The 13923-nt window shown below is 46.5% G+C and overlaps 1 protein-coding gene across 1 annotated transcript; it reads right to left on the bottom strand.

Moving 5' to 3' along the window:
* Window positions 1–191: 191 nt before the first annotated feature.
* On the bottom strand, window positions 192–13889 carry LOC135818304 (SEC14-like protein 3). The gene is made up of 14 exons (XM_065331661.1): window positions 13373–13889; window positions 10978–11053; window positions 10602–10645; window positions 10042–10101; window positions 8342–8435; window positions 7726–7820; window positions 7056–7134; window positions 4888–4907; window positions 4626–4686; window positions 4173–4265; window positions 3775–3881; window positions 3366–3511; window positions 2491–2666; window positions 192–1634 (listed from the first exon to the last, which is right to left on the bottom strand). The coding sequence occupies exons 1-14, from the start codon at window positions 13424–13426 to the stop codon at window positions 1456–1458; spliced, it is 1284 nt and encodes a 427-aa protein (XP_065187733.1). The 5' UTR covers window positions 13427–13889; the 3' UTR covers window positions 192–1455.
* Between the last annotated feature and the right edge of the window lie 34 nt (window positions 13890–13923).

The raw sequence follows: 13923 nt of genomic DNA, 5'->3' as shown, positions 1-13923 counted from the left end.
ACTCCCTTCCATGCACAATGTGTAGGTTGAGAATGTAGTGACTCCGTTAAAACGTTACGCATCGAACCATGTGATGCACTGCGCTGTGTACTGCACAGGCATGTGTGCGTGGTCTTGTCAGAGCCACATACGTTACCACAGCTCCTATAGATTTCTCCACACGCCGTTCCATACACAGGTACACCAGCATGGAAAGTAGATACTGCTGATTCATACATTCACATTGTTCAGAAACTTGTCTGAGCCGTTAAAAAACAAGCGTCCACCCAGGACGCAAAATCGGAATTCAAGGTCAGGTGAACGAAAATTATGACTGGAGTAGAAGAAAATAGCGTTACATAGCGGGTAGACACAGTGGAGCTGCATGGCTCCACGGGATTAAATAGATCACACCAGTAACGTGTAAGAGTGGGCAGAGGCCACAGTAATAGTAGTCTACACGGATACTGATAAGAAAAGACCGAAAAATACTCTCTAGGCGAAAAAAAACTACAATTGGAAAATCAACTATTTAAAAAAACTTAGATTATTGTGCCGCCCCAATACTCTTCGTGGGAACAGCACAACGTAGAAGCAAGCAACATACATGCACGAGGTGTAAAGTAGAGCCTTTGATTTACTGGGATAAAGCAGCCGAAGCAGCATGCTGACTGGTACGAGTCGTACACGTAGGCCAATGAGGTACATGCATTGCATGCACAGTAGACCCAGTAACCACTGATTCAGACGATTCACGAGTATGAAATGACCTATGGGGATAACAGCCAATGTAGGGCAGTGTGGTATTTTTAAAAGTATTGTTAACGGAATGCGGCGAGGAGCACCGGGCCCGTTGGCTCGTGCCCCTAACAGTGTCAGCGTTGGCCGCAATGACTATGTATTCCCGACGGTGTTGATTCTCCGGGCCACAGCATACATGTTATTTGAGTATGGTATGCGGGTTGGACGGGCAGCAAAAAGTGTGCTTTCTGCCCAGACCTGCACGTAACGTGTGAACCAACGACAATGTAGACACAAACGCCGAAAGTGATGAAGACAAGAGAGACTTGTGAGAATGATGCACTTCGTGGCAGTGAAAATCATCACTGTACTGTATGGTAACTTATGACTGAACCGAGCATCAAAGAAATGGCCTCAAGACAAGACTGCACAGGTACACGTCACAAAGAGTCTTGGTCAGAAACTACCGCCTTGACACACGGGGAGTGAGGCACATCGTATTGGAGAATTCCACATCACCATCACCGAGGGAGGTAGAGAGAGAGAGAGAGAGAGAGAGAGAGAGAGAGAGAGAGAGAGAGAGAGAGAGAGAGAGAGAGAGAGAGAGAGAGAAGAGAGAGAGCACCCAGACAGCATAATAATGAAGATAGCTGCAACTTGCCATGCTTTACACTGAGATGGGCAGGGCGGCACTCGGAAAGGAGCTAGAAGGGCGGTAAGGAGACGAATTGTAGCTCACACGTCCGCAACCGTGGCAGCTGCAGCCGCCGCTTCTCTTGAAGCAGTGGCCGCTACAGCGTCTTGTGAAGCAGTTGGTGATACTGGTTCCTTATCACCTGGCTCCTCGACTCTCACCAGGTAGTGAACAACTTTGGCTTTAGTCCAGCTGTACGTGTTGTCAAAGCGCACGACATCTACACCACAGGAAACACAAACAAAATGAAGAGCAGCGCAATGGTGCCAATGCAAACAACAAAAGGGTTCTACTTTGAAGCACTGAAACAATGGTTCCAACCTGCAGTGCCTGAGTTCTATCACAGCACGATAAACAGGGCAATCATGCTTGATATTAGCACTTTTAGCAGTTGACCAGAAAGCAGGTTGGAAGAGTACTACTGCCTGCTAGGTGTCAGGAATCCAAGCTGCTGCTGCTCAGTGAATGTTCGCCGCTGGGGGCAAGAAGAGCTGCAGGAACACAGAGCACTCTCCAGGTTACTCTCCCAAGTGCTAAGAAAAGGTGTGTGTGTGTGTGTGGGAGGGGGGGGGGGGGGGTATATACTTTTGGCATCGGCGAGTTCAACAAACATGTAAATCTCATCAGGAGTTCAACAAAGCAAATTTCTGAAGCCCATAAGAAACCGGCGAGGTGGAGACAACACTCGTAAAATAGCAATGAATAAAAACTATAAAATAAAGTGCATGTTCATGTCACAACATAATTATTACAGTCGTCCCTCTTCAATCCAGCACTTTATAAATCAGCACCCTCTATAAACCAGCATCATTTCAGCAACCAAAATGTCCTCTTCATGCACATTGCAGCAGTAAATCGGATTTTTAATCCAGCACCCTCCCTAATCCAGCCGAGTTTTCGCTGCAAGGTGCCGGATTACAAAGGGACCACTGTGTTTTATGCATTGCTATCGTAAGAAACACTTCGAAGAACTTACACACACTTGAGAGGAATCAAAAGCGTTTCTGCTGTGACTCTGAGTTTCACGGTTTTAACCGATCATCAGATAGCAACTTGACTACAATAGAAGAACTTACATATGCCTGCTTTCTTACAGACGACACTACCCTCCTCGAAATTCACATGGCTGTCAACCCGGCGACTGGGCACGATCTCCTCCATCTGTCCAGCATGCTGCTTCACACCGGCGTGCTCACTGGGTTTGTGCAGCACGCTGAACGCAATGTCATTGCCTTCCGATGCAAAGCCCCACCTACATCACCAAGCCACAGATACAGCGTACATGCCCACAAACACAATCATCATACAAAACGTGCTCCTGTAGGAGAAACATGCCATCTTGATAGTCCAATATTCCAAAGAGGTGACCTATCCAGGGTGGAAGTATCGTCCAAACAATAAAAAGACCTGGTTTTTTGTTGTTGAAGTATTTGGGGGGGGGGGGCATGAGGTCTTCTGTTTTGAGAGACCAGCCACCTGAGGTCCCATGCCACACATTTACCCCGATAACGCACCCCATTTTCAGGTCTCCGCCATATGACTTCAATACATTCGCTTGAACGAGTCATTCTCGATAGTAACCCGCGCCCCCTTTATTCGGCGACGAAGTTAAAAAAGGTGGGACCTGTGCTTGGGTAAATACTCGGCACGTTGAGTGTCACGAACACGCGGCGTGATACACTCGATGATGTTCAGCTTCATTCTACCTAACCAACGACAATACACGTACAGTCGTCCCTCTTTAATCCAGCACTTTATAAACCAGCACCCTCTACATGTATAAAGTATAAACCAGCATAATTTTCAGCAACCAAAATGCCCTTTTCACGCACATTGCAGCAGTAAAACAGATTTTTCTAATCCTGCATCCTCCCCGGCTAATCCACCAGAATTTCTGTAGCACAAACGAGTGCGGGATTAGAAAGGGACCACTGAACAGCCAATTGCTCACCATAATTTGGCTCCTGCGGTCGTCACCTCGATCTCAACCTGTGAAGTGGAACGCCGGGACACGGTCACCGTCTGACTCTCCTCGCTGACGGGAACTTTGGACGCCTTCAAGTACATCGAGCGCGGCACAAGAGCGCTGCCCACAAGCTGCGTGGTGCGGTGCAAAGAAGCCACGCAGATGCACATACGAGATGGGAACATACATAAATACATAATATACAATGATCACTGTTCCTGAAGCCTTTGTCTTAGCCCAAAGCAGACATGAATGGAACATTCTCACTCACAGATGCATAGAGCTCAATTCTGATTAATAGGCGAGCTGTATTTAATGAACCGACGAAATGGAGTAGGGTCTAGATAGACAGCAATAAAAGCAGCAGCGAGCACCGGCAGAAGCAGCAACTCACCAGTGAGTCACAGCTGATGTCGCCATCCTCCGGCACAAACGACCCACCATAGCACGCTGGCAAGATGCTGGGCTCGATAAGCTCCCGTAGTCGTTCATAGCACACCTCTACAAAAAGCAACAAAAAGAGTAGGACACACCACACCCAGGTTCAGGTTATGTGCGAGGGAGGTACAACGGACAACAGCATGAACAAAACATCGACCAACACCATCAGGACTGGAACCGAGACACTTTCCTATAGACAAGCAACGTTCTCTACTTCTAGGCCATTGGGCATTTCCAGTAGCCTTGCAATAGTGTTACTGTACATGTACATGTAGTCTGGGATTCATTGAGAGCACATGCAGCACACAATACACAATGAGGCCCACATCAGTAGCAGTGACGGTTACTGACCGGGGGCTCCGGGTATGGGCATGACTTTCTTGCGCGTGACCTCGTTCAGGAACGGCTTGACGATGTTGTAGGCAAGGTCGAATATACTAGGCACTGCAGGATGGCAGCAAGCACACCACACAAACATAAAACACACATAAATCAACATGAGATTGGAGTGCTTTGCCCCCACTAATCACCCCCGCAATCATCATGAATTTATTTCATGCACCCGTCTCGTTCAAACAGATCAAAAGGCTAACTGATGAGGGACATATTTGCAAACCAGTTTGCCTGAAAACACACACACACACACACACACATACACAAACACGAGTGCAGACACACACACACACACACACACACACACACACACACACGCACATGCCCGTGCGTGCCCGCACACACACTCGCAGATCCCACAGACCAGCATCAACACAACCAGAGAACAGTACTATTTTCTCCCTTACTCACCATTGACGATATACACCGCTTCAAGGATTTCAGGAAAGTTCGCCTCAAACACCTTGACCATCTAGGCATAAGAAAGGAGACACAAACCCCACAATGAAACATGGTTAGTTTCTCTTTTTCTCGCAACCTTGTCCCGTATCAAATTATTCTCTTGATGCATATTTTAGCTTTCACCCCTCACCTCTGATTGGCATACTCGATGTGAAATCAATAAATACTGAGATAACTTTAAAATACACAAACACATTGCAAATGGACATACCTCTACAACGTACTGGATACCTGCAGAGATCAAGCACGACAACAAAAATAAAAAGTGCAAGATTGAGTCAAATCCTAACATGTACACTCGACCGTCCCTTATCCGGGCACCTTGGGACCGGGCACTGTCTGTATCTCAGATTTGTCCGTACTTCAGGATGACTCATCAACCATGCATCATATCATTTTTTGAAGAGGTTTCAGTAGTTGGCCCATATTGCACATGTTCAGGATACAAAAGTATCCATTGATAAAAATGTGTGGATTGCACAGGTTGGCAGTGACAAAATAATAAGCACTTGCGCGTACAACAAAAAAGTTAATCCCCCCCCTTCCAAATTCGAAGCATTTTTGCCATAGGAACTCAAGCTGAAGGTGCCCGGTAGAGAGACGTGCCCGTATCTGAGGCGTCCGGATAAGAGACGTTTGAGTGCACCCTCGAATGCATGTGAAGAGTTTGCTGAAAATAATTCACAGTTCGCGGGATACTCAGACTGAGTTTTCCGCATTGGTAGGTGTTATATCATCCGTATCATGCCTGTCATGATTGTCTGAAGCTATTGTCTGTGTTGTGGTTGACTTCACTCCTTAGTACTATTGACTGGCCTTTCGTACAATACCTATTGATGTCTGGAGACATACTGTCTAGCCTTCCCCTCGTGCGCTTATTGATACACTATCCAGCTGTCCAGTGGCTCTCCTTCCACCGCTCCCTATCTGCTATACTCTTCTCCACACTCTATAAGTTCGTGTCTTCTTTACAATAAAATCAGTTCAGTGACTGACGAGTTCGAGATCACAACATGGTGCCAGAAGCGGCTTGATTACGAATCCAGCCGAGTAGCTTGCAATGTAGTCCTCAAACTGTACTCCTCTTTACCCGTTTTAGCCCTCTTACTCAGGCTCTCTCTAGCAATTCTGGCTCATTGCAGAAACCGTCCGTCTGCCTCATTGCAGAAACCGTCCGTCTGCCTCTAAGCAGAATCCGTCCGTCTGCCATCCGTCCGTCTGCCTCTAAGCAGAATCCGTCCGTCTGCCTCTAAGCAGCCTCCCTGCCTCCGCGTTCCTACCGGTCGCAGCTCCTCGTGTAAGTCTCATTGCAGCTCCTGCATAGTCCTCAGACGACGTCGATGACCTCCTCGTTCGAGAACAACTGATCGTGGCCCTCCCGGCCGATGCCCAAGTCTTCCTCCTCCGTCAAGCGCCTCAGACCGCTACCACAACTGTCGAGCAGGCCGAAACTTACCTGCGAACGGAGAGGACAGAGATGGCGCTCCGCAAGTCTCTCCCGGGTTCACCGCCCCTCGCAAACGCGGCGGAAACCTCAGACAACACGTCGTACTGCTCGACCTCCGACACCGTTGCCTCAGTGTAGCAACGATCCATCGAGTCTGTGGTGGTGCAGCTCACCCTCGGCGTGATTGCCCAGCTACAGCCAAAGACTCGCAAGAAACGAACCGTTTGTTACTTGGTCACTTCCGCGCGTGTCAACAGCGCAGCGCCAACGTGACACAAGTCAGAAATCCGTGGGTGGTGTTACTGTAAGTACCACCACAGCACCAAACAGTCATGCTGTTCGTGAGTGCCATGCTGCATGACATGGACTCTCCGTGCAACTCCATGTACTTACTACATGACTTGTATTCTGTACTCGTAGAGTCGCACTGTGATCTCTGCGTCTTGCTCTTTGTGCTCACACTCCTTCCACATAACGCATGGTTGCGCTCTTTCTCTGCTGGCGCTAGTATCAAATACTCCATTTCTATTTGGCCTCTTTGCCTGCCAGTTTCACTCTTGAAAGGGGAGATGTTATATCATCCGTATCATGCCTGTCATGATTGTCTGAAGCTATTGTCTGTGTTGTGGTTGACTTCACTCCTTAGTACTATTGACTGGCCTTTCGTACAATACCTATTGATGTCTGGAGACATACTGTCTAGCCTTCCCCTCGTGCGCTTATTGATACACTATCCAGCTGTCCAGTGGCTCTCCTTCCACCGCTCCCTATCTGCTATACTCTTCTTCACACTCTACAAGTTCGTGTCTTCTTTACAATAAAATCAGTTCAGTGACTGACGAGTTCGAGATCACAGTAGGAACGCCACCACACTCCAGGATTCTAGCGCTCGCGAAAACCACCGCACAAAATACCCGTCCACCCAAACTCACCCTTCGGTGCAAAGTGCTTCTGGATCGAGAGGCCCTCCATATCGTATATGACAACACAAGTGTCAATTCGGCGCCCAAGCTGTGAGGTGAATGAGAAAAAACACACGGAGCAATTACAAACACCTGGACTAGAAATTCCACTTCCAACCACGCATTTTCCTCCTCTGAACACGAGCTGACTGCCACGAAACGGCAAAACACACAATCATTATCACAATGGCGTTTAACGGTTCATATCAAAGCAGTGGCACATGGACAATGAACATCGGATCATGCTGCATAACACTTTCCATTGTATCTTTTTTTTCTGGCAAAACCTTCCAAAGAAATAACACACCCAGAGTAAGTTAACACTTAACGTGCATCCTTGAATCGTAAGACAGTAACACCTGTGTTTGCCGAACCCTGTCCTGAATGGACTAATTCTCATGCACCAAAGTGATGTGGATCGAACATGCACCCCTGGATCAAGCGGAATCCTGTCATGTCAGGACAGTTTCCGCTGCATCAACGGCATCAGGTTAGGGCAGGCTTGCTGCTACTTCCAACAAGATGTTCATACTCTGGCACGGCTAACACCCCACAACACAGGACATGCCTATGCAACTGTCAGCGTCAAGCGCAGTTGGCCGCATTCACCGCAGCCGCATTAACCAGCATAACTAGTTACCTTCTCTGTCTGCGCCTTCATCCCCTGCATCATCTCCAGGCCCTGGCGTACACGGTATCGTACCGTATCGTCACGCGTGGCAGCACGCACCACTCCTGGGCACAGAGGATCATGGCATTAACACACTTTTTTCGAGTTGCCAAGCAAGTCCAATGAAAAAACAACAACGAGTAGCATGCTGTCAAGGAGATGAAGCATCATGATCTACCTACAGTGGAAATTCAGTATAAATTGGGAGTGCGCAGTTGATACCACTGTTCATAGCCTTATTTAGATTATTGTCTCCACGCCGATTATTTAAACAGGGAGTTCACCAGTGTTCTCGCTATGCCAGTAGCCCAGGGAATCTTTGCGTTTTTGAAGGGACTGCATCAACTGAGACCGGAACACAGAAAATTTGGAAGGAAAATCTTGAAGGATAACAGAGGTATGTAGTGTCAAAGTCATACGCTGACCTATAATGCAGAATAGCATACATTTCAAGCATGCTTACAGACCGATGTACTATGCAGTATACACATGTATTCAAGGTCAAATGAATGAGACAGTATGCGCTTGGTCCCCACAACAGCGCTTCGCAGTCGAAGGAAATTATACTTCTTTAACAGCAGCGTACCTCGCAGATCCAGGCGTCCTACTCTTTCCCAGAACACGGGCTGACCCTCACGAGTATAGCCATGCAGGCGGCCAGTCAAGTACTTCTGTATGACCTGCAGAAGATGCACAGGACATGTAAAGTCAACCGGGGCGAATCACAACCCTTGATCGTGCATAATGTCGTACATAAGAAAAACATCGGTATTCACGAGTTGTCGCTATTGGTGAGGTTGAAAGCACGCAGTCAAATGGTCACTACGTCTGAAGATGGTGGCGTTATCCATGAGGTGTTGCTACAAGTACACCCGAGGTACTATTCATGAGCGAGATTGCACATGCATCGTAAGCCCAGGCAGAACAGATACGACACATTCATTCTCATTTCTAAAGCTACCGCCAAGGCTAAGATCACAATTGCAGTGTTTGACGACTGTCCATGAAAGAGGCCCTTACACGCTCAAAAAGATATCGAGGATAGACACAAAGACAAAGCAGTATTGATTAGTTTGCGGGAGGTGAAATGGAGAAACACATAAATGGACTGTTATCGCCGGGACTCGGATCAAGGACCTTTGCTTTAGGTCAGCAATGCTATACACGGAGACTCCCTCGATTTAGGCTAAGGGGCCGTCCGGGGTTACCGATCGTTTTTACAAAACGAAATGTTTCAGTATTGTTCAGCCCCCACCCACCGACCTACCTTTTCTGCAGGTACATAATACGAATTCCGACAAAATATTGATGTCAATTCTCGGCACCCAGAAGAAACTGGGCATTCTCCATCTGCATGCAATAATTATTTTCAAAATGAAACCATCCCAGCAGAGGCCGTTCTACATTGTTCTTTACACTTTGAAGCCAGTACTGCACTGTATTGATTTTCGGCTGGTTTGCGCTTGGACACCGAGGTAGCCGACGGGACTTGAGGGTACTGTAAAACATGTAATTTTCGGTGTAAACTTCAATTCCGGTGGAGAAACCAGGCACATAAATTTAAATTACACCTAAAAGCCACTAGAGTATGCACTGTATGTGAACGGAACGCTGGTCACCTAATTCTACATTACACCTGAAACCTGGCATGTGCCTGGCACCGAAATTTTAATGCACCTAAAATTTCATGTTTTACAGTACCAGGACTCGTGTATTCTGCACGGACCTTTTTCATTTTCATTTAGACTTTATTCGAAGGATTCTCCAGAAGTAAGTGGATACTTATCGAGGGAGTTTCCTGGTGGTACCAAGGGGTGGCACCTTGGAACCGATGACCCGGGTACTTGCACTGCTTGCACAGTGTCCTGAACTCACACTACATGTACCTCTACTGACTACAGAAACGGATAAGTCAAATTTCAAACTGGGCAATGCCCTAGTCAGGTACAGAATAGAGAATGGACATACTGTATTTTCCGGAGTATAAGCTGCCCCTAGATATTTTGTCATGAAATACAGACATCTACTCTGTATTTCACGGTTCATTCGACTATTGTAGTATAAGCCGCACCGACTTTTCGGGTGAAATATGAGTGTTTGAAGTGCGGCTTTTATACTCCGGAAAACACGGGTAAATATTTTGATATGATCAGTTGATCACCACTGTCAGTTCTAGGCGGAAACCATTTACAACTAGAAGCATTGGAAAACTATGTCCACCATGTGATAACTCAGGTGAGCAGGCAAGGACCATGCGATGCTGACAACAGTACAACGTGCTCTTACTAGTGGCGCTTCCCAGTCGAGTACGGTGCTGAACTTCCAGGTGTCCATTGCCACGATGTGCTACAGTGTTCACGTGCCGGTCACATGCCCAATGTGCAGCCAGGCACACCATGCACAGACAGATACGCGGGCACACACACACACACACACACATACACGCATGATAAGTGTTGGTCCAAATTACCAAATATACACATGTATGCATACAAAGATACTTGTATCACATTCGCTATAATATCTGTCTTGGGGATGCCCACACACCAACCAAAGCACAGATTGCGGGAGAGGGAGGGAGGGCAAGAGTGTGGGTGTGAGAGAGAGAGAGAGAGAGAGAGAGAGAGAGAGAGAGAGAGAGAGAGAGAGAGAGAGAGAGAGAGAGAGAGAGAGAGAGAGAGAAAGAGAGAGAAAGAGAGAGAGAGAGAGAGAGAGAGAGAGAGAGAGAGAGAGAAAGAGAGAGAGAGAGAGAGAGAGAGAGAGAGAGAGAGTGAGTGAGAGAGAGACAGAGAGACAGAGACAGAGACACTAAACTAGATCAAGTAGAGCAGTCTGAAATGGCTTACATCTCGTAGCTGCTTTTCTGTCTTCTCCACATCAAAGTTTCGAGCTATGAAAAATACCAACAACACATCACCAGGAAAGGTGCAAATTAGTGTTTATAAGGCTCAAGGAGGCGGAAAAAAGCAAAACAAATGGTTGCTTGTAGCATAATTGATCTAATGCTTGAGCACACAAACACGAAGTGCAGGTAGAAATTAAAAATATTGGGATATGTTAGGAAATACAAACTAGAATCAACAACCGTCGCAACGAAGTGTGATACGATTGGCCCGGTTATCTTTCGTATTTCTATTACACAACCCACCATTACTATTAGTCAAAACCATGACCAGGGCAGTTAGGTTAGGCTCCGGAAGGCTGACTCATACTCATGCCTACCTCTAAGCCAGCGCAAGTAGTAATAGTCATCATCTTCCTCGAACTGATCTTTGACATCGGCGACACACTCACGCAGCTACATTGCAATAAAACCAATGCAACAAAAGACACAAACCTTATTTTAAAAGGTAGCTGGAAATTACGGTAAATCAGATTTTCAAATCGGCCCGAAATGTTTGGGATATTAAGTATGCAGTGTCTTCAGTGTGCCATGTAGTAACGAAATGGCCAAAAAAAGGTAGCGGGTCACCATCAATATTGTGGAGTAATGAGCACCCCAAAATTGGTCATTTTCGGGATTTTTTGCTCAAATTACCACTTATATTGCTCAAAATGGGCCATTATGAGAAATTGGCCCGAAATGTTTCGCTTATTTTTTACAAATCAACTCTACCAACTGGTAGTACCAAGTGTAAAATTGATTGAGATAATCGTAATTTGCAGCGAAGAGACCACTTGATTTGAGGATGGTGCGTGTAGGGGTTTTCATTAATTCAACAAAGACGAACAATTATTAAACAATAAAATTTTAAAGAAAAGAAAAGGAACTACAACCTACGCTATAATGTCCACTAACACCACCAGTTACTAAACAATCAGCTCATGCGATAACATTGCACAACACTGACCGACGTTCTACACCTAACTGGCTAACAGCTCTAGCACATCTTGGATGCGCACTCCAACAGCCTTCCAACTTGGAAGGTTCTAAGTTATATGATAGCATAAGAGGGGAATCGTGAATCGTGGTTTGACCGCATTGTCCAATTGTCTTGCCAGTATCGTCATCGATATGCATGAACATCCGCCAACGTCCTTCAAAGCTGAGACATTCAGCTCGTGCTTGTCTTGGTTTCATACGTACACCAGTCACCTGGTCACCGTGCCCGCAGGCTACAACTTTTACAGCGTTCCTGTCACTCAAGTTGAACCTTTGAACCTGAGTTGAACCTTGGTATGAAAGTTGTAGCCTGCAGGCACAGTGACCAGACGACTGGTACATGGTTTATGCACAAGCACATGACCGCTTACTCAACCAGGTTTGATTGAGAATAAGGGCCGAATGCTGCATCGCAGCCTTTTCGGACCAAAGCCAGTCGACTCAGTGTCCAAAAGACTACAGGGCGTATCGGCAAGAGTAGATAAACAAGAGCGTGCAACTCGCGGTTGGGTAGGCCCACGACGGAATTTTTCGTTGACATAATCTTTTCGACGACGCACGCGCTGCGAGTCTTTCGGAAGGTTTTCCCTCGTGCTCTTGGCCGGCTTTACACTACAAGGTCGGTTCCCAGCACGTGCTCTCACACTGCTCTGCAGCGAAATGCGCGTTCTTCTGAAAAAAGGTGACGTCAACAAAAAATTCCGCCATGGGCGGGGGTATCTGCAGATTATGCAGGAGAGATCCGGAGTTGCACACTCTTGTTTATCTACTCTTGGTATCGGTTATAGCGTGGTCGTGTAAAAGAATATACTGCCTACAAGAATGAACTCTCATGTTTTCATAATCATAACAATCATGGGTTTCAAGTGCACATTTATTCTTACAAGCAATTTTATCTCACAGTAGAATATATCGGTCCTAAGAATGGACTTTGGCGTAGCGAAACATGCCAGATTAGTACAAGGTGTATCACCTGTAGTAATAACATCTGTTCAATGCAGTTCTGATCTGAATCGCGTTGCGTCGTAGTGTTGCAGGTTCAACTGTTGGTGTCATGTAACTCATGTTGTATAGCCACATGGTAAGCCTATTTGACTATGACCAGCCGCATGCACAGAAGTACTACGTTGCATGTACGGTGATCTTCCTGCCTCCGCGCATATGCATATGATATGTCCCACTTGGTTTATCGTGTGTAACAAATATCGGAAATAAGAATAGAAAGTCGTTTTTCAAACACCCACGCTATAACCGATACCTACTGTACAACATATGGGCCAATCATGGTCATCCGCGCTTTTATAAGAACGAAACGGTGCTTTTAGTGACATGTTGCATACAAATCCCCATCTAGTAGGTCGCAGTCACCCAGTTTCGGTGGAAGTGGCGAGTTCGATTGGGAATAAAGGATAAAGGGAGACGGTCTTAGCTTCCTCGGACCAAGACCATTCGACTCAGCACTCCGAAGACTACAACTGGTGAAGTTTTGATTTTAGGCTTAACTTCCCCTTTAAAATGCAGGAGAACTAATAATTAAAAGTCTTGTAATCATGGTAATGCAGCATGATCGTAACTACATTTACTTGATGTGTTCCGTGTCACAAAGTATTAGTTAGCCTTCTCAGGATCTAGCGTGCATGGTTTGGAAACGCGTTTGCACACGCGTACACGCATTGAACACCGGTGATTGTGAGCAGTGCATAACATGCCGGTGAATCTCATCGTATCTCTTACCTTCAGCAACGCTGCACTCTGCTTGGGGCTCAGGTCACCGAAGTGTCCGCTCATGATGAAATTAATCAAAATGATGACAGAGATTTCAAAATGTTCCGCGCCCCAATCTAACGGTGATAGAGCACGAGGGCTGGAACAACCTGACACTCACTCTTCTACGGCTTTACTTCATGTACTTAGCTCGAACACAAACTTTGACGAACTGCGTAGAGCTCAAATCTGAATTCAGTTTCGTGCGCTTTCCCTTCAACGCCAGACCAGAATGCAAGGACAGGACAACAAAATTTTGAAAGGTTTGGAATCACTGGTTGTACGCATTTGTAGCGTCTGAAGTACGAAGATCTCGTATAGCGTACTGCTTTTTTTGGAGGTCACAGCTAGCTAGCCTTGCCAAATGCCAGCCAGAGCGACTGCGACAGGCTGTCGGACTCGAAGAGCAGACAAGAGATGACTGCTACCAAAAGTTTATGACTCTTACTGCTACAGCCTACAGCTACATGACATTGTACATAATCATCATCATGGGTTTCCGGTGCTGTCGAGAGCTAGCT

Source organism: Sycon ciliatum, chromosome 5, assembly GCF_964019385.1.
Source record: "Sycon ciliatum chromosome 5, ocSycCili1.1, whole genome shotgun sequence".
In the NCBI taxonomy this organism is placed as follows: Eukaryota; Metazoa; Porifera; class Calcarea; order Leucosolenida; family Sycettidae; genus Sycon; species Sycon ciliatum.
Note: the sequence above shows the minus strand (reverse complement) of the source record. Positions and strands in the feature narration are given on the sequence as shown.